The sequence below is a fragment of the Furipterus horrens genome, unplaced genomic scaffold (genome assembly GCF_987537825.1).
Source record: "Furipterus horrens unplaced genomic scaffold, mFurHor1.1.pri manual_scaffold_2, whole genome shotgun sequence".
NCBI lineage: Eukaryota > Metazoa > Chordata > Mammalia > Chiroptera > Furipteridae > Furipterus > Furipterus horrens.
Genome location: NW_028327172.1, coordinates 39,432,814 through 39,450,564, shown reverse-complemented (window position 1 = coordinate 39,450,564; position 17,751 = coordinate 39,432,814). Strand labels below are relative to the sequence as shown.

At 38.2% G+C, this 17,751-nt stretch overlaps 1 protein-coding gene and 1 non-coding gene across 3 annotated transcripts in view; one reads left to right on the top strand and one right to left on the bottom strand.

The window, feature by feature from the left end:
* The window catches only part of SBF2 (SET binding factor 2), a 412,105-nt gene that overhangs the window by 20,148 nt on the left and 374,206 nt on the right, over positions 1 to 17,751 (bottom strand). For both annotated transcript variants that reach the window (XM_090264085.1, XM_090264092.1), the window contains 3 exons: positions 17,417 to 17,593; positions 15,401 to 15,502; positions 14,524 to 14,709 (listed from right to left, as the gene is read on the bottom strand). In XM_090264085.1, coding sequence (XP_090120211.1) covers positions 14,524 to 14,709; positions 15,401 to 15,502; positions 17,417 to 17,593 — 465 coding nt within the window. The remainder of the gene's footprint in view (positions 1 to 14,523; positions 14,710 to 15,400; positions 15,503 to 17,416; positions 17,594 to 17,751) is intronic.
* On the top strand, positions 2,552 to 2,655 carry LOC150018187 (U6 spliceosomal RNA). The gene has a single exon (XR_016509418.1). It is a non-coding gene; the product is annotated as a U6 spliceosomal RNA (small nuclear RNA).

The following is a 17,751-nucleotide window of genomic DNA, read 5'->3' as shown; positions in this document are numbered from 1 at the left end:
ACACCAGCCATGGCTCAACACTGATTTTTGAAGAAGTTTTTAAGTTTGAAAAAGTCTAATTTATCAATTTATTCTTTTATGGATCACATTTTTGGTGCTAGATTTAAGATATCCTTGTCTAACCTAAGGTCCCTAAGATTTCTTCCTATGTTTTCTTATAAAAGTTTTATAGTATTAGCTCTTACATTTAGGTTTATGATCCCTTTTAAATTAATTTTTATATTGGTGCTAGAAATGAATTAATATTTTCTGTTTCTGGAAATCCAATTGTCTGGCATCATTTGTTAAAAAGACTATCCTTTCTCTACTGAATGCTTTTTGTATCTTCATCAAAAATCAACTTTCCATATATCATATGTAGGTGGGATTATTTCTGGACTCTCTTCTTTTTCATTGATCTATTTGTCTAACTTTACACCAATTATCAGCACACGGTCTTGATTACTATAGCTTTCTAATAAGTCTTGAAATCAAATAGCACCAGCCCTCCAATTTTGTTCTTTTTGGATATTCCGTTGTTTCAGATATTCCACTGATAGAGCCTTTGAATTTTTATGTGAATTTTAGAATTAGCTTGCCAATTTCTACAAAAATAGTCTCCTAGGCATTTGATTGTGATTAATTGAACTTTCAGATCAATTTGGGGAGAGTGACATTTCAACAATATTAAGTCTTCTGACCCATGACATGAATAAGAGGTATGTCCTGATTCATTAAGTCTTTAATTTCTCTCACTAATGTTTTGTAGTTTTCAGTGTCCAGGACTTTACTATATTTTGTTAATTCTTTCATGTTTTTTGATACCATTGTAAATGGTAATGATTAAAAAATTTTAATATTCTAACCGTTAATTTTTGTAATTCCATAAATAATCATGTTGTTTGTGAATAAGATAGTTTACCTCTTCCTTTCTAATGTGGATGTCTCTATTATTATTATTTTCTTGCCTTACCACATGGCTAGGACTGTTAGTACAACACTGGGTAGAAGTGGTGAAGCAGACATCATGTCTCATTCTTGACCTTAGGGGTAGAACATTCAGTCTTTCACTATGAAATATGGTGTTAGCTGTAGTGTTCTCCCATAGAAATTATCTATAGTTAGAGGAAGTTCCCTTCTATTCCTGGCATCCTGAGAATTTTTACAGGGAATGAATGTTATATTTTGTCAAATGTCTTTCTGCATTTGTTGAGATGACCATATGGTTTTTATTTTTTAATTTCTTAATATGGTGAATTATACTGATTGATTTCAAATGTGAAACCAAGCATACATTCCTGGGCTAAATCCTGCTTGACCATGGTATATATATATTTTTTAAATAATATGAATTTGATTTGCTAAATTTTGTTTAGAAAATTTGAATTTATAATCATCAGGAATACTGGTGCATAGTTTTCTTTTACTGTCTTTGTCAGGCCAGGGTAATGCTGGTTTTACAGATTGAGTTGGGAAGTATACCCTTTGCTTCAATTTTCTGGTGGAGTTTTTTGTAGAATTGCTATTATTTTTTCCTTGAATACTTCGTAGAATTTACCAGTGAGTCAACTTGGGCCTGAAGTTTTCAGCATGAAAATATTTAAACTACAATTTAAATTTCCTTAATATATACAGGCCTATTTAAGATATGTATCTTTTTCTTGAGTAAGTGTGGTAGTTTATGTTTTCCAAGGAATTTATTGCTGCTTCTTTTGGCACAACATTGTTCATAATATTTCCTTATTGTCAATATTTTAATACCTGCAGAACCTGTAGTGATGTCATTTTTCTTATTTCTAACTGATAATTTGTGTCTTCTTTCTCTGATGAGTTTGGCTAGAGGTTTATCAATTTTATTGATCTTTTCAAAGAACAGCTTCTGGTTTCATTAGTTTCCTTTATGGTTGGCCACAAGACTTTTGGGGCCCAAAGTAGGTCTGCTTCAAATAAACTTAGTCTTATTATATTATGTAGAATTGTGAATGACAGGCATCTTTGCCAATAAACTAATTCTATGTAAGCAGCATTTCCCAAAATATGTTGATAAATAAGAGTTTTAGGCCTCTCGTAGGCATCATCTGAATTCTGTTGTTCAACCCAACTTTGCATGCATCTTAATGAAGATAAAAAATAAACAGATTTCAAAGATGAAGCTATGTGAGGCATTTTAGTTTTGTTTTCCATTATGGAGCGAAACCTGCCAATTTCACTTATTTATAAGAGAATCTGAAATGGAATTTGGAGAAACATAAATTTATAGTCTTATTTTTTGCCCATGTGCCATTAAATACTTTGTAAAATTTAAAGACTCATAAAAATAAGCTATGACTCAAATCCCAGGAAAGATCAACATTTTGGGAATAAAATATAGGAAGTTAAAATTGAATTTGCTTTCAGGAATTACTAATATTAAGCTACAGGAGATCCTATAAAGAATGGTATCAACATTCTAGACACACCCTAGAAAATTAAGTAGCTAATGTTCGTTGTTATTTCACAGATTAAATTTTAACAAATATCAATCATATACTTTGTACTGTGCTAATCACTTTTCATAAGATTTTTAATCCTTGTGCTCACTTTGGCAGCAGAAATACTAAAATTGGAATGATATAGAGATTAGCATGGCCCCTGTGCAAGGATGCCATGCAAATTTGTGAAGCGTTTCAGCTAACTCCTGTCCTTCTCAAACTATTCCAAAAAATTCAAGTAGAGGGAAGACTCCCAAACTCTTTTCATGAAGTCAGTATTATCCTAATTCCAAATCCAGGTCAAGACACAACAAAGAAAGAAAACTATAGGCCAATATCTCTGATGAACAGAGATGCTAATATCTTCAACAAAATATTGGCAAACTGGATCCAGGAATACATTAAAAAAAATCATACACTACGATCACGTGGGATTCATCCCAGGGATGCAAGGATGGTATAATATTCGCAAATCAATAAACGTAATAAACCACATAAACAAAATGAAAGACAAAAATCACATGATCATATCAACAGATGCTGAAGAAGCATTTGATAAAGTATGACACCCATTTATGATGAAAACACTCAGAAAAGTGGAAATAGAGGGAGCATGCCTCAACATAATAAAGGCCATACACGAGAAACCTAGAGCCAACATTATACTCAACAGGCAAAAACTAAAAGCTTTACCGCTAAGATCAGGAACAAGACAAGGGTGTATGCTTTCACCACTTTTATTCAACATAGTATTGGAAGTTCTAGACATAATGAGTAGAGAAGAAAAAGAAATAAAAGGCATCCAAATTGGTTAGGAGGTTATTTACAGAATTTACAGATAACATGATAGTCTACATAGAGAACCCTACAGACTCCACCAAAAAACTATTCGACCTAATAGGTGAATTTGGCAAAATAGTGGGATACAAAGTCAATATTTAGAAATCAAAGGCATTTTTGTACACCAACAATGAAATATCAGAAACAGAAACTAGGGAAAAAAATCGCATTTACTATAACAACAAGAAAAATAAAGTACCTAGGAATAAACTTAACCAAGAGGAAAAAGTCCTGTACTCAAAATACTACTGAACACTGAAGAAAGAAATTAAGGAAGGTACAAATAAATGAAAGCATATACTGTATTCATGAGTTGGAAGAATTAACATCATTAAAAGGTCCATACTACACAAAGCTATCTATAGATTCAACACAATCCCTATTAAAATACCAATGACGTATTCCACAGAAATAGATAAAATAAAAATGACCCTTATAGTCTCAGCTTAAGAAGAAGAAAAATTAGGAGGGATCACAATACCTGATATCAAACTATATTATAAGGCCACTGTAATCGAGACAGTCTGGTACTGGCATAAGAATAGACACATAGATCAATGGAACAGAATAGAGAGCCCAGAAATACATTCATGTCCCTATGGTCAGTTAATATTTGACAGAGCAGGCAGGAGCATAAAATGGAGTAAAAATATCCTCTTCAACAAACGGTGTTGGGAGAACTGGAATGGTACAAGCAAAAAAATTAAACCAGACCACCAACTTATACCATACATGAGAATAAACTCAAAATGGATCAAAGACTTAAACATAAGCTGTGACACCATAAAGGTCCTAGAGGAAAACATAGGAAGGAAAATTTCAGATATCCCACACAGCAATATTTTTGCCAATATGTCTCCCAGGGTAAAGGAAATAAAGGAAAGAATAAACAAATGGGACTACATCAAATTAAAAAGCTTCTGCATGCTAAAGAAAAAATGATCAAAATGAAAAGGGAACCACCCATATGGGAAAACGTATTCGCCAATGACACCTCGGACAAGGGTTTGATCTCAAAATATATAAAGAACTCACATGACTCAACACTAGGAAGACAAACAGTCCAATTAAAAAACGGGCAAAGGACCTGAATAGATACTTCTCCATGGGCCCACAGGCTTATGAAAGGATGCTCAACACTACTAGCCATCAGAGATGTAAATTAAGACCACAATGAGATGCCACTTTATACCAGTCAGAAAGGCCATCATCAGCAAATCAATAGACAAAAAGTGCTGGTGAGGATGTGGAGAAAAGGGAACCCTAGTGCACTACTGGTGGGAATGCAGACTGGTACAGCCACTGTGGAAAACTGTGAAATCTCCTAAAAAAATTAAAAATGGAACTGCCTTTTGATCCAGTGATTCCACTGCTAGGATTATACCCTAAGAATTCTGAAACACTAATTCAAAAGAACTTGTGCACCCTTATGTTCACAGCAGTGTTATTTACAATAGTCAAGTGCTGGAAACAGCCTAAGTGCCCATCAGTAAATGAGTGGGTCAAAAAACTGTGCTACATGTACACAATGGAGTACTACAAAGCAGAAAGAAAGAGGAGCTCCTACCTTTCACGCATGGATGGAACTGGAGAGTATTATGCTAAGTGAAATAAGCCAGGTGGCGAAAGACAAATATATATGATCTCACCTATAAGAGGAACCTAATGAACAAAACAAACAAATGAGCAAAATAGAACCAGAAGCATGGAAACAAGGAACAGACTGGCAGTGACCAGAGGGGAGGTGGGTGGGGGATAAGGGAGGAGAGTAGGGGATGGGTCTACTCAGTGAACAGGTATAAATGACCCATGGACATGGACCACAGGGTGGGGACTGACTGTGGGAGCAGTATAGGGGGTCGGGTGGGGTGGTGGGTGGGCGGGACAGGGGAGAGCAAAGGGGGAAAATTGGGACAACTGTAACTGAACAACAATAAAAAAAGATTTTCAATTCTTCAAGAGGTTCAAGAATTTGTTAAAGATTAAAAAGTCAGTAAATGAGAATGATAAACTCAGATTTACTTTATGGCTCATGTACTAAGTTTTCATGCAAAATTGCTTTGTTACAAAAGCTTGGATTATGTCTATTTCACCAGTTTCCATTTGAGTGGGACGCAGGCAGACACCAAACTCTTGAGTATGCCATGAATCCGTTAGCTGCAGCTATTTTGCCAATATTCACGGATAAATTTTAGAGAAACCAACCTGGGTGAGGGCAGCTTAGCTCCTCACACATGTGCTCACAAGGAAAGTTCGTATCTTCAAAAGGTAAAATAGCTTTTGCCTTTGAAATGGGACCTCTCATAGTACCGGCATACGGTAACTGAGGAGAACCCTACTACAAAGCCAGAGTGAGTCAATTTACAATCTAAATAAACTTCAAAGGCAAAGTTCTTTGCTTTTCTCAAAGTGGGAAATAATAAAAAAGTTCTAAGATTTCCTCAAAGATTTATTCCAATGCTAAAATAAAAAAGCTGCTATCTTATACTTTATGTTTTCATTCATACTATACATATTTCCCCCTCTTGGTATTACATTTTTAAAAGAAATTTTAGGCAAAAATTTAATTTTTGTACTTTGGATGCATTTTCCTTTTGAATTTGGTTCAACTATTTTAAGAAAAGGAAGCAGCCTGCAATGATATCATTTGAGCTAAGCCAATTTCTTTCAGAAGTAACAAAAAGATCTGCCAGATGTTGCTATTATGAAACAGTGATCTAGCATTTATAATTCATCTGACACCTGGATATACTGGCATAAACAATGGCTTTTTATATGATGAGGCAGTTCTAATTCAAGATCAGTCCTTCATCTGTTTTCTTTGTAACTCGTCTTGGTACTAACGGACAAGCCTAGGCATACTCCCATGAGTGTTTTTTGTCATTCAGCGTGTTAGAAGTGGTTAATAAGCAGCAAACACATTCCACCTGGGGAAGTTTCGCTTGCTGCTGTGTAACTTTGCAGTTATTTTTAAAATGTTGTTGGGCCTGGCTCTGTTTTGTGCTGGTGAGAGACTGAGGACAGCACTAATTTCAACTGCCTGGCAAAAGCCAGTCATGCAAAGCACTAGTGTCTACTTGAAAGGTATTCAACGAAGGCATTTTCTAATGCCTAAAACCAGTCTGAAGGAGATGATGAAACATACCTTATAATTAAGTCAGCAAGAGTCAGAAGCACTATTTGCTAACCATAGTCTCCTATGCTCTGTTTTGAATGAACAAACAATCCCTTTTCAGCACAAAATAATTTGCTTCACCGAAGCTGATTAGCCATCCATCCTTGAAGTACTGCAATTAAGGTCACAGGCTCGCTTTGCCATGACTTGTCTGCACGGAGGTTATGTATGAGGTACTAAGTCAAAGCAGGGTTCAGACAAATTTTTTAAAATTTGTATTTTATTTTTTAAAATTCATTTTATTTTTTATTGTTGTTCTATTACAGTTGTCCCAACTTCCACCCCGTAGCACTCCACTGCACCCCCTGCCCCCCACTCCAGTCAATCCCCACCCTGTTGTCCATGTCCATGGGTCATTTTTACATGTTGACTAGACCCTTCCCCTTCTTTCTCCCCTTCTCCCCCTCCCCTCCCCTCTGGTCCCTGCCAGTGTGCTCCTTGTTTACATGCGTCTGGTTCTATTTTGCTCGTTTGTTTGTTTTGTTCATTAAGTTCCTGTTACAGGTGAGATCATATGGTATTTGTCTTTCGCTGTCTGGCTTATTTCACTTAGTATAGTACTCTCCATAAAAATTTGTATTTTAATTAAAAAAATTTTAACGTGGTACAGCCAGATTGCTAAAGGGGTCTTTAAACCCCGAACAATATTATTTTCTACAGTGTGTGAAGCATTAACTTAGAAATAATTGAGCTTTCATTAAAAATCAACCTGTTTTCAATGTCAGAACTGGTTTATAAAGAACATTTGAATTTCAAGGCCTTATTTAAAATAAAGTTACCAGAAATTAAACATATACCCAAGTAATTTTATATAAATAACATGATGCAGTTTTAGCATATTGTAATGTATTCTAAAGGTAACAGGAATGCAATTTAGTACTTCCTTTTAGTTCATGTGAAAATGCTCTGTTCACAGCCTTTAGAGGTACTCACAGAACACAGGTGACTTTTCAACACTGTAGATTACACCCACTCTCACCCCATCACTCCACCGCCAACAATAAAACATAAGCATTACATTCCAAGCAATTATTATTCTTGGGACACAATGCTGTTCCCATCTGCGAGGATAGTATGTCTTATATGAGAATCCTGTCTCTTACTGATTGTGAGTGGCTTCTTCTGCTGACTATGTTAAATATGCTGAACTCTGCAAGTTGAACATGGACATTTAACACATTTAATAGTATACTTCAGTCAAATTCAGGCATACAAACTCAGTCCCCTACAACTCTCCCTTAATTAAAGGAATTTTTAAAAGGTAAAAAGCCCAAAAGGAGGTAGGGAGAATGGAAAGGAAGGTAGTGGCAGGCCAAGAAAATTCAGTAAATTTTTGAAAGATGGAAAATAGAAGGAAGAAGAGCAGGTAAGTGATGGAAAATGAGAAGCTACATTGGGATGCTCCTGTAGGATGAAATGATTCAAGAAGGTACCTGTGCCTGTCAACCCCGAAAGGCTCAGAACTCAGAGGTCCAAGTGCTGAGTAACATTTGACGGGGAGAAATGACAGATAAAAATGAGGACTAGTTATAAGTCTGCAGAGGCAGTGGGGAGACCTCATGTGATTATCTTCTTGCAAGCAAGAGATTGTTCTCTGGTAAAACCAAACTTGGGAAGCTCTGGACTTGGGAACACCAGACACAACTGGGTTAATGACGAGGCTTGAGACTAAGAAAAAGTATGGAAACAGTAAAAATCTGAATACTTCACTAGGATTCCCCTGGACCCATTTCCTGCTCTGCTTCCAGAAAGCAGGCAGCCAGGCTTCTAAGTATTTTCTGGGCACCAGACTGACAAAATTTCCTCTGGAGAAATTGACTAGCTGCTGTTTTCTTTTTCTGGAACTCCAATTTCCTGACATGTTGGACTTACTAATTAAAAACACTTTTCAAGTTCATCAAAGTGTAATTTACATATAACATTTCTCTATTTTAAGCATACAGATTCGTTAGTTTTGGTCATTGTGCAGTTATGTAACCACCACCACAATCAGGATACAGAACAGTTCCCTCACCCTGAAAAGTTTGTGCGAGCCCCTCTATGGCCCATCCCCGCCCCTGACCGTTGGTCCCAGGTGACCGCTGAGCTTTTTCTGTAACTGTGGTTTTTTGTCTTTTGCAGAATTTCATATAGATGAAATCACACAGTGTAGTCTTTTTCACCTGGCTTTTTTCATGATCAAAATGATTTTAAGATCCATCCATGTTTTTGTTTATATTACTATTTCATCCCTTCTGTTTGTTGAATAGTATTTATTTTATGAGTACACCTGAATTTGTTCATCTGTTCACCAGTTGAGGGGCATGCTACCCCTTTATAGCCGCCCCCGTTCCCTTCTCCCATTACCTCTAACCCCTGGAAACCAGTAATTTGATTATTTAGCTCTATATTCTTGTCATTTTGAGAATGTTATACATAAATGGAATCATATAGTGTGTAATTGTTTGAGATGGCTTTTCTTCGCTCAACATAATGCTCCTGAGATCCATTGAAGTTGCTGCATGTATCAGCAGTTCATTCCTTTTTCATTGCTGAGTTGTATTCCATGGTATGGATATACCAGTTTGTTTAGCCAGTCACCTATTGTAGGATCCTTTGTCCCCGTTCCGGCTCCAGTTTTTGGCTATTATAAACAAAACTTCTATAAACAATACTTTTATATTTGAGGTGAGTTTCTTATAAACAGCGTATAGTTAGGTCATAAAATACTTAGATCATTTCCATTTAATGTAATTATTGCTAAGTTATGGCTTAAGTCTGTTATTTTACTTCATGTCTTCGGTTTCCTCTATTTTTTTGATTTTTAAGGTATTTTTATTATTTTTAACCTGGTAATAAGTATAAAACATCATCATTCTAAAATCTTTGCTTTCTTTTTCTGCCCTCTGTGGATTACCTGAATACATTTTAAAATTGTTTTGATTTACCTATAGTGTTTCAGGTGGACAGCTTAGTGGTTAGACAGTCATACGCTTTACAAAGTCTCTCCTCAATATTTCCAGTACCCCAATTTTATATAGCTTCCTTAGTGGTTGTTCCAGGTATTATATTTTATATCTTGTCACACTTCACTGGCATTTTACCAGTTTCAGTGAAGCATAGAAACCTTACTTCTCTTTATATTTCCCCATTCAAAATATAATTGTCTTAACTAGTTCTTCTACATATATTGAGAGCTACATCAAAAAGTGCTAGATTTTTTTCTTCAACCATCAAACATAATTTAGAAAATTCAAGAGAAGAAAAGTCAACTGTATCGACACATATTTTACTTTATTTTTTTAAATTAAATTAAATTTTTAAATATGCTTTATTGTTTATGCTATTACAGTTGTCCCAATTTCTTTTCCCTTTATTCCCCTCCACACAGTGACCCCTCTCCCTCCACTTGTTGCCCCCCTTAGTCCATGCCCATTGGTTGTGCATATAGTTCTTCTCAACATCTTCCTGTCTACTCCATTCCCTCCTACTATGCTTCTTAATTCCTGTACCATCTCCCTCCCTTTCCCTGCTGACCTCCCCCCAATATGTTCCCCATACCTATAATTATTTTCCCACTCTCATTGCCTAGTTTGCCTTTGTTTCAGTTCCCTAGCTTCTGTTGTTGGCCATTGTGATACAGTTTTCATTTTAATGTTCATAGTTTTGATCCTCTTTCTCCTAAACAAGTCATGTAACAGTGGTTTGGATTTGATGAACTCCTTCAGTTTTACTTTGTCCTGGAAGCACTTTCTCTGCCCTTCTATTCTGAATGACAGCTTCTCTGTATAGAGTAATCATGGTTGTAGTTTTTGCTTTTCATTACTTTGAATATTTCTTGCCAGTCCCTTCTTGCCTGCAGTTTCTTTTGTGAAATTAGCCGAGAGTCTTACTGGGACCCCTTTGTACGTAATTCTCTTCTTCTCTCCTGCTGCTTTTAAGATTCTCTCTTTATCCTTAATTTTTGACATTTTAATTATAATGTGTCTTGGTGTGGTTCTCCCTGGGTTCAGTTTTTCTGGAACTCTCTGTGCTTCCTGGACCTGTAAGTCTATTTCCTTCCCCAAGTTAGGGAAGTTCTGCTTCATTATTTTCTCACATAATTTTTCAATTTCTAGTTCTTCTTCACCTCTGGCAACCCTATGATTTGGATGTTGGCCCGCTTATAGCTGTCCCATAGGTTTCTGAGCCTCTCCTCATTTTCCTTACTTTTCGTTTCCTCTTTCTGCACTGGTTGGCTGTTTGTTCCTTCCCTATGTTCTGATTTGTTGACTTCATCCTTGGTTTTCTTTCCCTCACCACTTGTTTCGTATGTGTTTTCATTCATTTCAGCAGGACCAGCCTTCATTCCTTCCCCGTCTTGATTAAGATCTGCTGTCAGGTCTGTAAGCATTCTTATAACCAGAACTCTGAACTGTGCCTCAGAAAGATTTCCTATCTGCTGATCCATTAGATCAGATATTTGCTGGTTGGTCAGTTGGGTCACTGGGATCTCTATCATGATCTGTGCCATCCTGACAGTTTTGTGTTTACCTTTGGTTCCTGGGCAGGGCTGTCACATCTCCTACACTACAGGGGGCGGAGCCCTGCGCACTCATCACAACCAGCAACCCTTCTCACCACGCTGTGGTGTTTTCTGTGGGGGTGGGGGTCCAAGATGGATTCCTGCCGTTCACTCTCCACTGAGAGACTGGGAGCCTCCTCCTCCTCCGTTCCCATGCCCTCTGTCCCTCACAGTCTGAGGCATTGGGGGTCTGCTGTCCCCAGCATTGGAATTGCGAGCTGATGGGTTTGGTCTGCAGCCAGGGGTGCTCCCCAGGTGCTTCTTGCCTCCCCTTAAATACGAGTGTCTATGTTTACTGTTGTCCTGCCACCATCGCTACTGTCACTGCTGCCACCAACACAGCTTGACCTCTCTGTCCTGGCTTCACCCCTCCTACCCGTCCAGACGAGCACCACTTCTTTATAACTTCATACTTTGGACTTCCATTTATTTTCTGGAACTTCTGGTTATTTCTGGTTTTGCAGTAGTTGTATTCCTTCTTAGTTGTGGAGGGAGACAGAGCATGTCAATCTAGGCCTCCATCTTGGCCAGAAGTCTCTATTTTACTTTCTATTGTTCTTTTTTCCCTTCTGATATCCTAAGATTCCTTCTTTTATCATTTTTTTTTCTGTTTGAAAATTTTCCTTTAGCCATTTAGGTTTATGGTCCATTTCAAATAAATTTGAGGTAAGGGTCAAAGTTCATACTTTTCCTAAAGATATCCAGTTATTTCAAAGGATGCTGAAAAGTATCTTTTCCCCACAATTAGGTTTTAAAATTGTTTTCTGTGGGGGAGCTTGTCTCTAGAGTATTAATCCCTTATTTGTGGAGGCAGTAGTCAAACGTATTTGTTCTAAACTACTTTACCTTGTAAAATCTAAAGATGTTACCTCAAAATAATATATATTAAAAAAGGAACAGTCATAAACTCTTACTTCAGCAGAAATTTAAAAATTCTTAAGTTAATTTTAAGAAAATAATACGTAAAACTGGAATTATGGACATTTTTACATGCCTGTGGATTCTATCTTAAGAGGCTCAATTAAAAAGTTTGTTACACAAACAGCCTATTCTCAATTTAATACTATTTAAAAAAATGTCAACATGGGTTCAGTTTAATTCTTATTTAAAAAGTCTGCATGGGAGATTCCACCTGCCATTCCTCTCAATAAATGTATGCCTCGGAGTGAGATTTAGGTGGGAGATGGAAGTCTGATGTTCCCTCATGTAGTCTCTGTTCCTACATGTTCATTAATTGCGAACACCACATTATGAGGACTGACTTTAATATTTAAAGATATGCATTTTTGTCCTGCCTTGTGTGGCTCAGTTGGTTAGAGTATTATTGTTCCATAAAGCAAAAGGTGGTGGGCTCGATTCCTGGTGAGGGCAGGTGCCTGGGTTGTGGGTTCAGTCCCTGCCAGGGAGTATGTGAGAGGCAACCGATTAATGTTTCTCTCTCACATTGATATTTCTTTCCCTCTATTTCCCCCTCCCCTCCTCTCTAAAAATAAATAAATAAAATCTTAAAAAAATAAAGACACGCATTTTTATATACCACAGACGCTGAAAGAAAGTCAACTGCTTCATCTAGTGCTCAACTGAATAAACAGCCATAGTGTGTCAACGTGGGGTAACAACTGGTGCGTGTACTTACTGAAGCAGATCATAGGCCCCAGGGGGCAGCCTTAAAAGCCTTTAAAGACAAAATTTGACATATTAAATTGAACATAAGGAAGAATAATTCTTTAAGAAATGTAGAGCCACTGAAAGTTTTTGTTTGCTCTAAAGATTTCTGTAAAAGAGAATAATAGCATCATATCTGAGCCTGAACAAGGTGATCATTCCAATTTTCATTTATTCATTCATTATACATATTTATTAAGTGCCTACTACATTCCAGACTTAAATTATAATTGTTAGATATTAGAAATGTAAAGACTAATATGACATAGTCTATGTTCCTAAGAATTCTCAGTCTAAGCAGAAGGTAATAACCATACATGAATAAATATATTATAGTGCTATGGATGTTACCAAAGAAGTCTGTACATGGTTCATTAGGAATACAAAGGAGTGGGTAAGGAAAAGATTCAAGGATTACCTAGAAGGAATCATGAAACAAAATATATTGCTGAGTACGGCGTGTGGCTCATAGCAAGAGTCTAACTATGAGCAATGATTGTCAGTCGAGGTATACAGGCATGGAGGCAGGAAACAGCCTAGTACATTGGTAAGCATGATGAGACAATAAGCAAGATCGTAAGAGGTGCTTTCATGCAGAACTCATATGCTTTCACCTATTTAGAAGTGATACAAGATGCTTGCTCCTCTCCTTTGGTCTCAGTTAAGCTTTCTGTTTCAGAGACAATGGTCTCCAAACTTCTCCCTTATCTATTTGCCAAAAGAAGTGTGAATAAAAAGGCTAATATTCAAAAAGAAAAGAAATATAGTTACGCCCTCACTTAACATTGTCAACAGGTTCTTGGAAACTGTGACTTTAAGTGAAATGACCTAAAACAAAACCAATTTTTCCATAGGCTAATTGGTAAAAACAGAAGTTATGCTTCTATGGCATATTTCTGGTCACATAAACATATACAGACTTCTAAATAAAGACCCAAAACACTTTTAATATTAAACACTGAAATAAATGTGAGCTATACATATACTTAAGAAAGATTAATAGAAACAAGAAGGAAAATCCTTTTCCAACCCACTTATTCTAATTCAGGATTGAGAGTGGCCAGAGCCTACCCCAGCAGCTCAGGGTGCAAGGTGGGCACCCACCAAGGACAGGATGCCCTTCCACTGCAGGGCCACTGACTCAGACTGGGACAACAGACACATACCAATTCACCTGATGTGAACGGCATGGGGCTGTGGGAGGAAACTGAGGCCTCTGGAGAAAACTCACGCAGACACGGGAACCTGTGCAAACCACACAGACAGTGGCCTGGCTCAGGAATTAATTTTTTTTTCTTGCCAAGGTTATAACAAAATGACATTGCAATGTCATGGAATAAAGTGACATTATTAAGGGACCTGCTGTATGTCATTTGATGCAGAGTTTAAAAGTACAGGCTTCCCTGGCTGGGCCCTGATTCTTTCTCCAGGAGTTAGGCTCTGCTTCTTGTATTCGCAAGCGCAAGCTAGAGCCCTCCCAAGCTGGGAAGGCTACGTGCTGGATTTCAGGCCCTGCCATTACCCAGAGAATTTGCTATTCTGGTCTAGGTCAAACCTGCCTGGAGAACAAGCCCCAGCTTGCTCTTGTTCTTGGGAGCTGGTAATTTAGAGTGCTGGCCACTTCACTCGGAGGGCCAGCCCAACAGCCAGCTCAGGTGTCCTAGTTTCAGAAACCAACTCGTTTGTTTTCCTTCTTCATTCTCAGGGACCCACTGCTGACACTTCAGTAACTGTTAGGGCTGAATCCACCAGTTAAGGCACGATGGGAGCTGGCACAGCACCGCAGCGCTCAATAAATGCTAGTTTTTTCTTTCCTTCTTATCAAGTCAACTAAAGTGCGCTCTACTCACCTGATGCACACAGTCTAAGAACTGCAGGAAGACCGGTGTGAAACCACTCCCCTGAGAGTTGAGCGTCAGGCTGCTCCGCTGACTGAATTTATGACCAAAAGAGAGCCACTCTTTTTCAACCAACATCCGGAAGCCTTCCAGTGTCCTATAAAAGGGATCACTGAGTAACTGAACCAGGGATGTCACCTAGGGCAGAAGCAGGATGGATACTTCATTATTTTCAGTCCTGAAAAAAATCCCATTGCTAAGACAAAGCACTTCCTTTTGATGATAGCTAACTCACAAGCAACATTTGCACAGCAAATTTGTTCACTTAATGCTCTAGGGCAGCCAATTGGTTCTGCAAACTTCCAGTGAAAATTAAACGTCAAATTCATTTTGGCTATACTTTCAGGGAATTAAGAAAGCCAACTGTGGCTTTCTCCCAGGTTAATTAATGAGGATCATTTCAAGCCTAAACCACTTTTTGGTACATGTAGATTAATGTCTTATTACTAGTTTATAGTCATACCTTTCTTTCCTTTCCACTCTGGAGTGAGGAAAGGAGGGACTTACAGAGAACCAGGGAAAAGGTTGACAGCACCCAGGAAGAGTGAGTCGTTCATGTACCACAGGGCTGGTCAGGAGCTGCGCTGGCATGCCTAGATGGCACATCTCTGTGTGGGCACCTGAAGCCCAGAGCCAGAGCTCCAGGCTGCGTGGGGCCTGGAGGCTCCTGCGCAGAGCTTCCTGATAGGTACCAGGTGGTGCTTCACACAGGACTTTTTCTGTCCATACACATTAGTCATTATACAAAGGTCATCTGGAGAATTTAAAAATGAATGAATTGAAATTCATACAAATATAAAAATATATAAAAATATGTGTAATAGTTTACTTGTGCTGTGATGTCCCAACCTTCTTCCAAACAGACCAAAACAGAGGAACCATTTTCAAGTACTTCTGATACAACCACAGCCAGCTGCATTATCCTGTGAAGCTAAGGTAGGAAAGGGAGCCACAATTAGACCAGGTGCTTTCCGATCACCAAGAACAGAGACTTGCTATCAATCTTAGATAACCAAGCAAGTTAGGGATAAAGTATCTGAACAAAAGAGCCACAGAGGTTTTAAATACTTAAAGTTCTTTGTCAAAATCAAGATTAAACAATGACACACTTTAAAAATAGACACACTGAAAAACAATGTTTCCAAGGGATACTTAATGAAGTAAATTGACTTAAGTAATTTTCCCCAAAATGAAATAGCTATAATTCCATTGAGTGGGAAAGACAGAGATTCTAAGCAGCTCTCCCAACATATCATGGGCGTTTAAATTTGACTTAGTAAGTTCTATTTCAGATACTCTTAATTTTTCTGGAATTAGATATTGGGTATGGTTGTACAACTTAGTGAATACACTAAAAAGCACTGATTTGTACATTTTAAAAGAACAAATTTTATGGTAAATGAGTTATATCTTTAAAAAAGGATACTCTTATTTATCTGTATTGTGTATTATATGGGAAGAAAACTTGTATTTGTGCTCAGCTTTTAAAGCCAAGCCAATTGACTCAGAGTTCCTAATAAACAATTGGGGTGTGAGCAGAGCATATAGATTTTAAAACCAAACATGCAACATTCTAATTTTAAAAAATATTTTAAGCATCACTTGATACAATTTGTAGAATGAATGCAACCCTGAACTAAAACAAAAGCCCCCATATTTTAAACAGAGATAGGCTATTTTAAACATATGTTCTCTCCAGCAATGGGAAGTTCCTCACTCACTGTTCCTGTGAGACAGCTATTACCAGGCCTGAACTCTCTTGCACTTAGCCTTTGCTCAAACTTTCAAAATGCCAATATTTCAAGCAGAGCAATGTTTTCTACTGGTGTTTTCCCCCCACTAACTTCTGGTATGGACCTATTTTGGAGTAAGGAGCAGAGCACAGAATGTACCAGAAACACAGATAGGTTGGGTGGTGGGAACAGTTTGGGGTGGGGTGGGGTCATAGCTTAGGGACAGAAAGCAGTATTGATCAGCTCCTTGCATGGGTACTCAAAGGGTCCTGAAAAGTCCAATACACGGTGGAAAACAACTCTTTTTTCTCCTCAAGGGAGGCAGGAGGATCGGAGGTGGTGAGGTCAGGGGATGGAGGGGATGGAGGAGCTGGAGAGGCTGGGAGCTCGTGCAGGGAGGAGGAAAAATGGCCATGGCATCAGGGGCCCAATGACAGGGCTGAAGGCCACACTGCAGAGAGGCTCCTGGCTAGCTGTCTGCGTCAGTGTCTAAAACATGCATATCATCAATACTTTTCTTTTTGTGATTTCGAAGAAATGTGGGTCATGTGTGCTGGCATACCTACTTCTCCTGAATTTCTCAGTAAGTGTACAATGAAAACATCCCAAACCTGACAGCTGAAGTTTTTCCTAAACCTTAGGTAGGCTTCAAGGCATCCAGTGTGCCTTTGGCGGCTGTTGTGGGGGCTAATCTAAAATCTAGAGACATAGAACAGGCAGAGATAAATGCAAGGTGAGACAATAAGAGAAAAGGCTCTCAGAGTCATCCAGAAATCCCATTCTGTCCTGGACCCTCACTGTTGACAACAGAGCAGGAGCCCTATAAATATATGTTGACTAAACTTATTGTATATCAAAAAGTTTTCATCTAAAAATAATGCTCTCCTCCTTAGCATCCTATGGAGACCAAGTTTTCAATTAGAGAGATAAAAACCCAGGGATGAAGAAGTCTACCCTCAACTCCTGTATCACATGGGCTCCTGGAACGGAAAGGCTTTTGTAGAGGGCACCCAGGAGAGGGAGAATGCCAGGTAGTGGGAGAAGATGGCATTTTTCTCAAATATCAATTCAGTATATCCTTGAGTTCAGAGACAAGCTGCCCCAGACAGTACCTGTGGAAACCATTCTGAGTCTCCCAGGGCTCTCAGGAAGGTCACTTCTGAGTCAGCAGGAATGGTGCTTGGGACACAGGCCCTCATCAGCTTTTTAAAACTGGCTTTCACTTGTCGGATGTCATGATATTCAACAGGAACAAACTCACAATTTAAAGCAAATTCTAATTTAAAGTTCTGTGGATGAAGATGCAGAGAATTAGGCAGATGAAGTGCTACAGATAAAAGAGCAATGATCTCAACAGGGCAACGCTTAAATGATATACAGTTGAGGCCAAGTGGCTGCTGAGGCTGCAATGGGTCAAGAAAATTAGTCTCATGAGGCTCATGTGTCC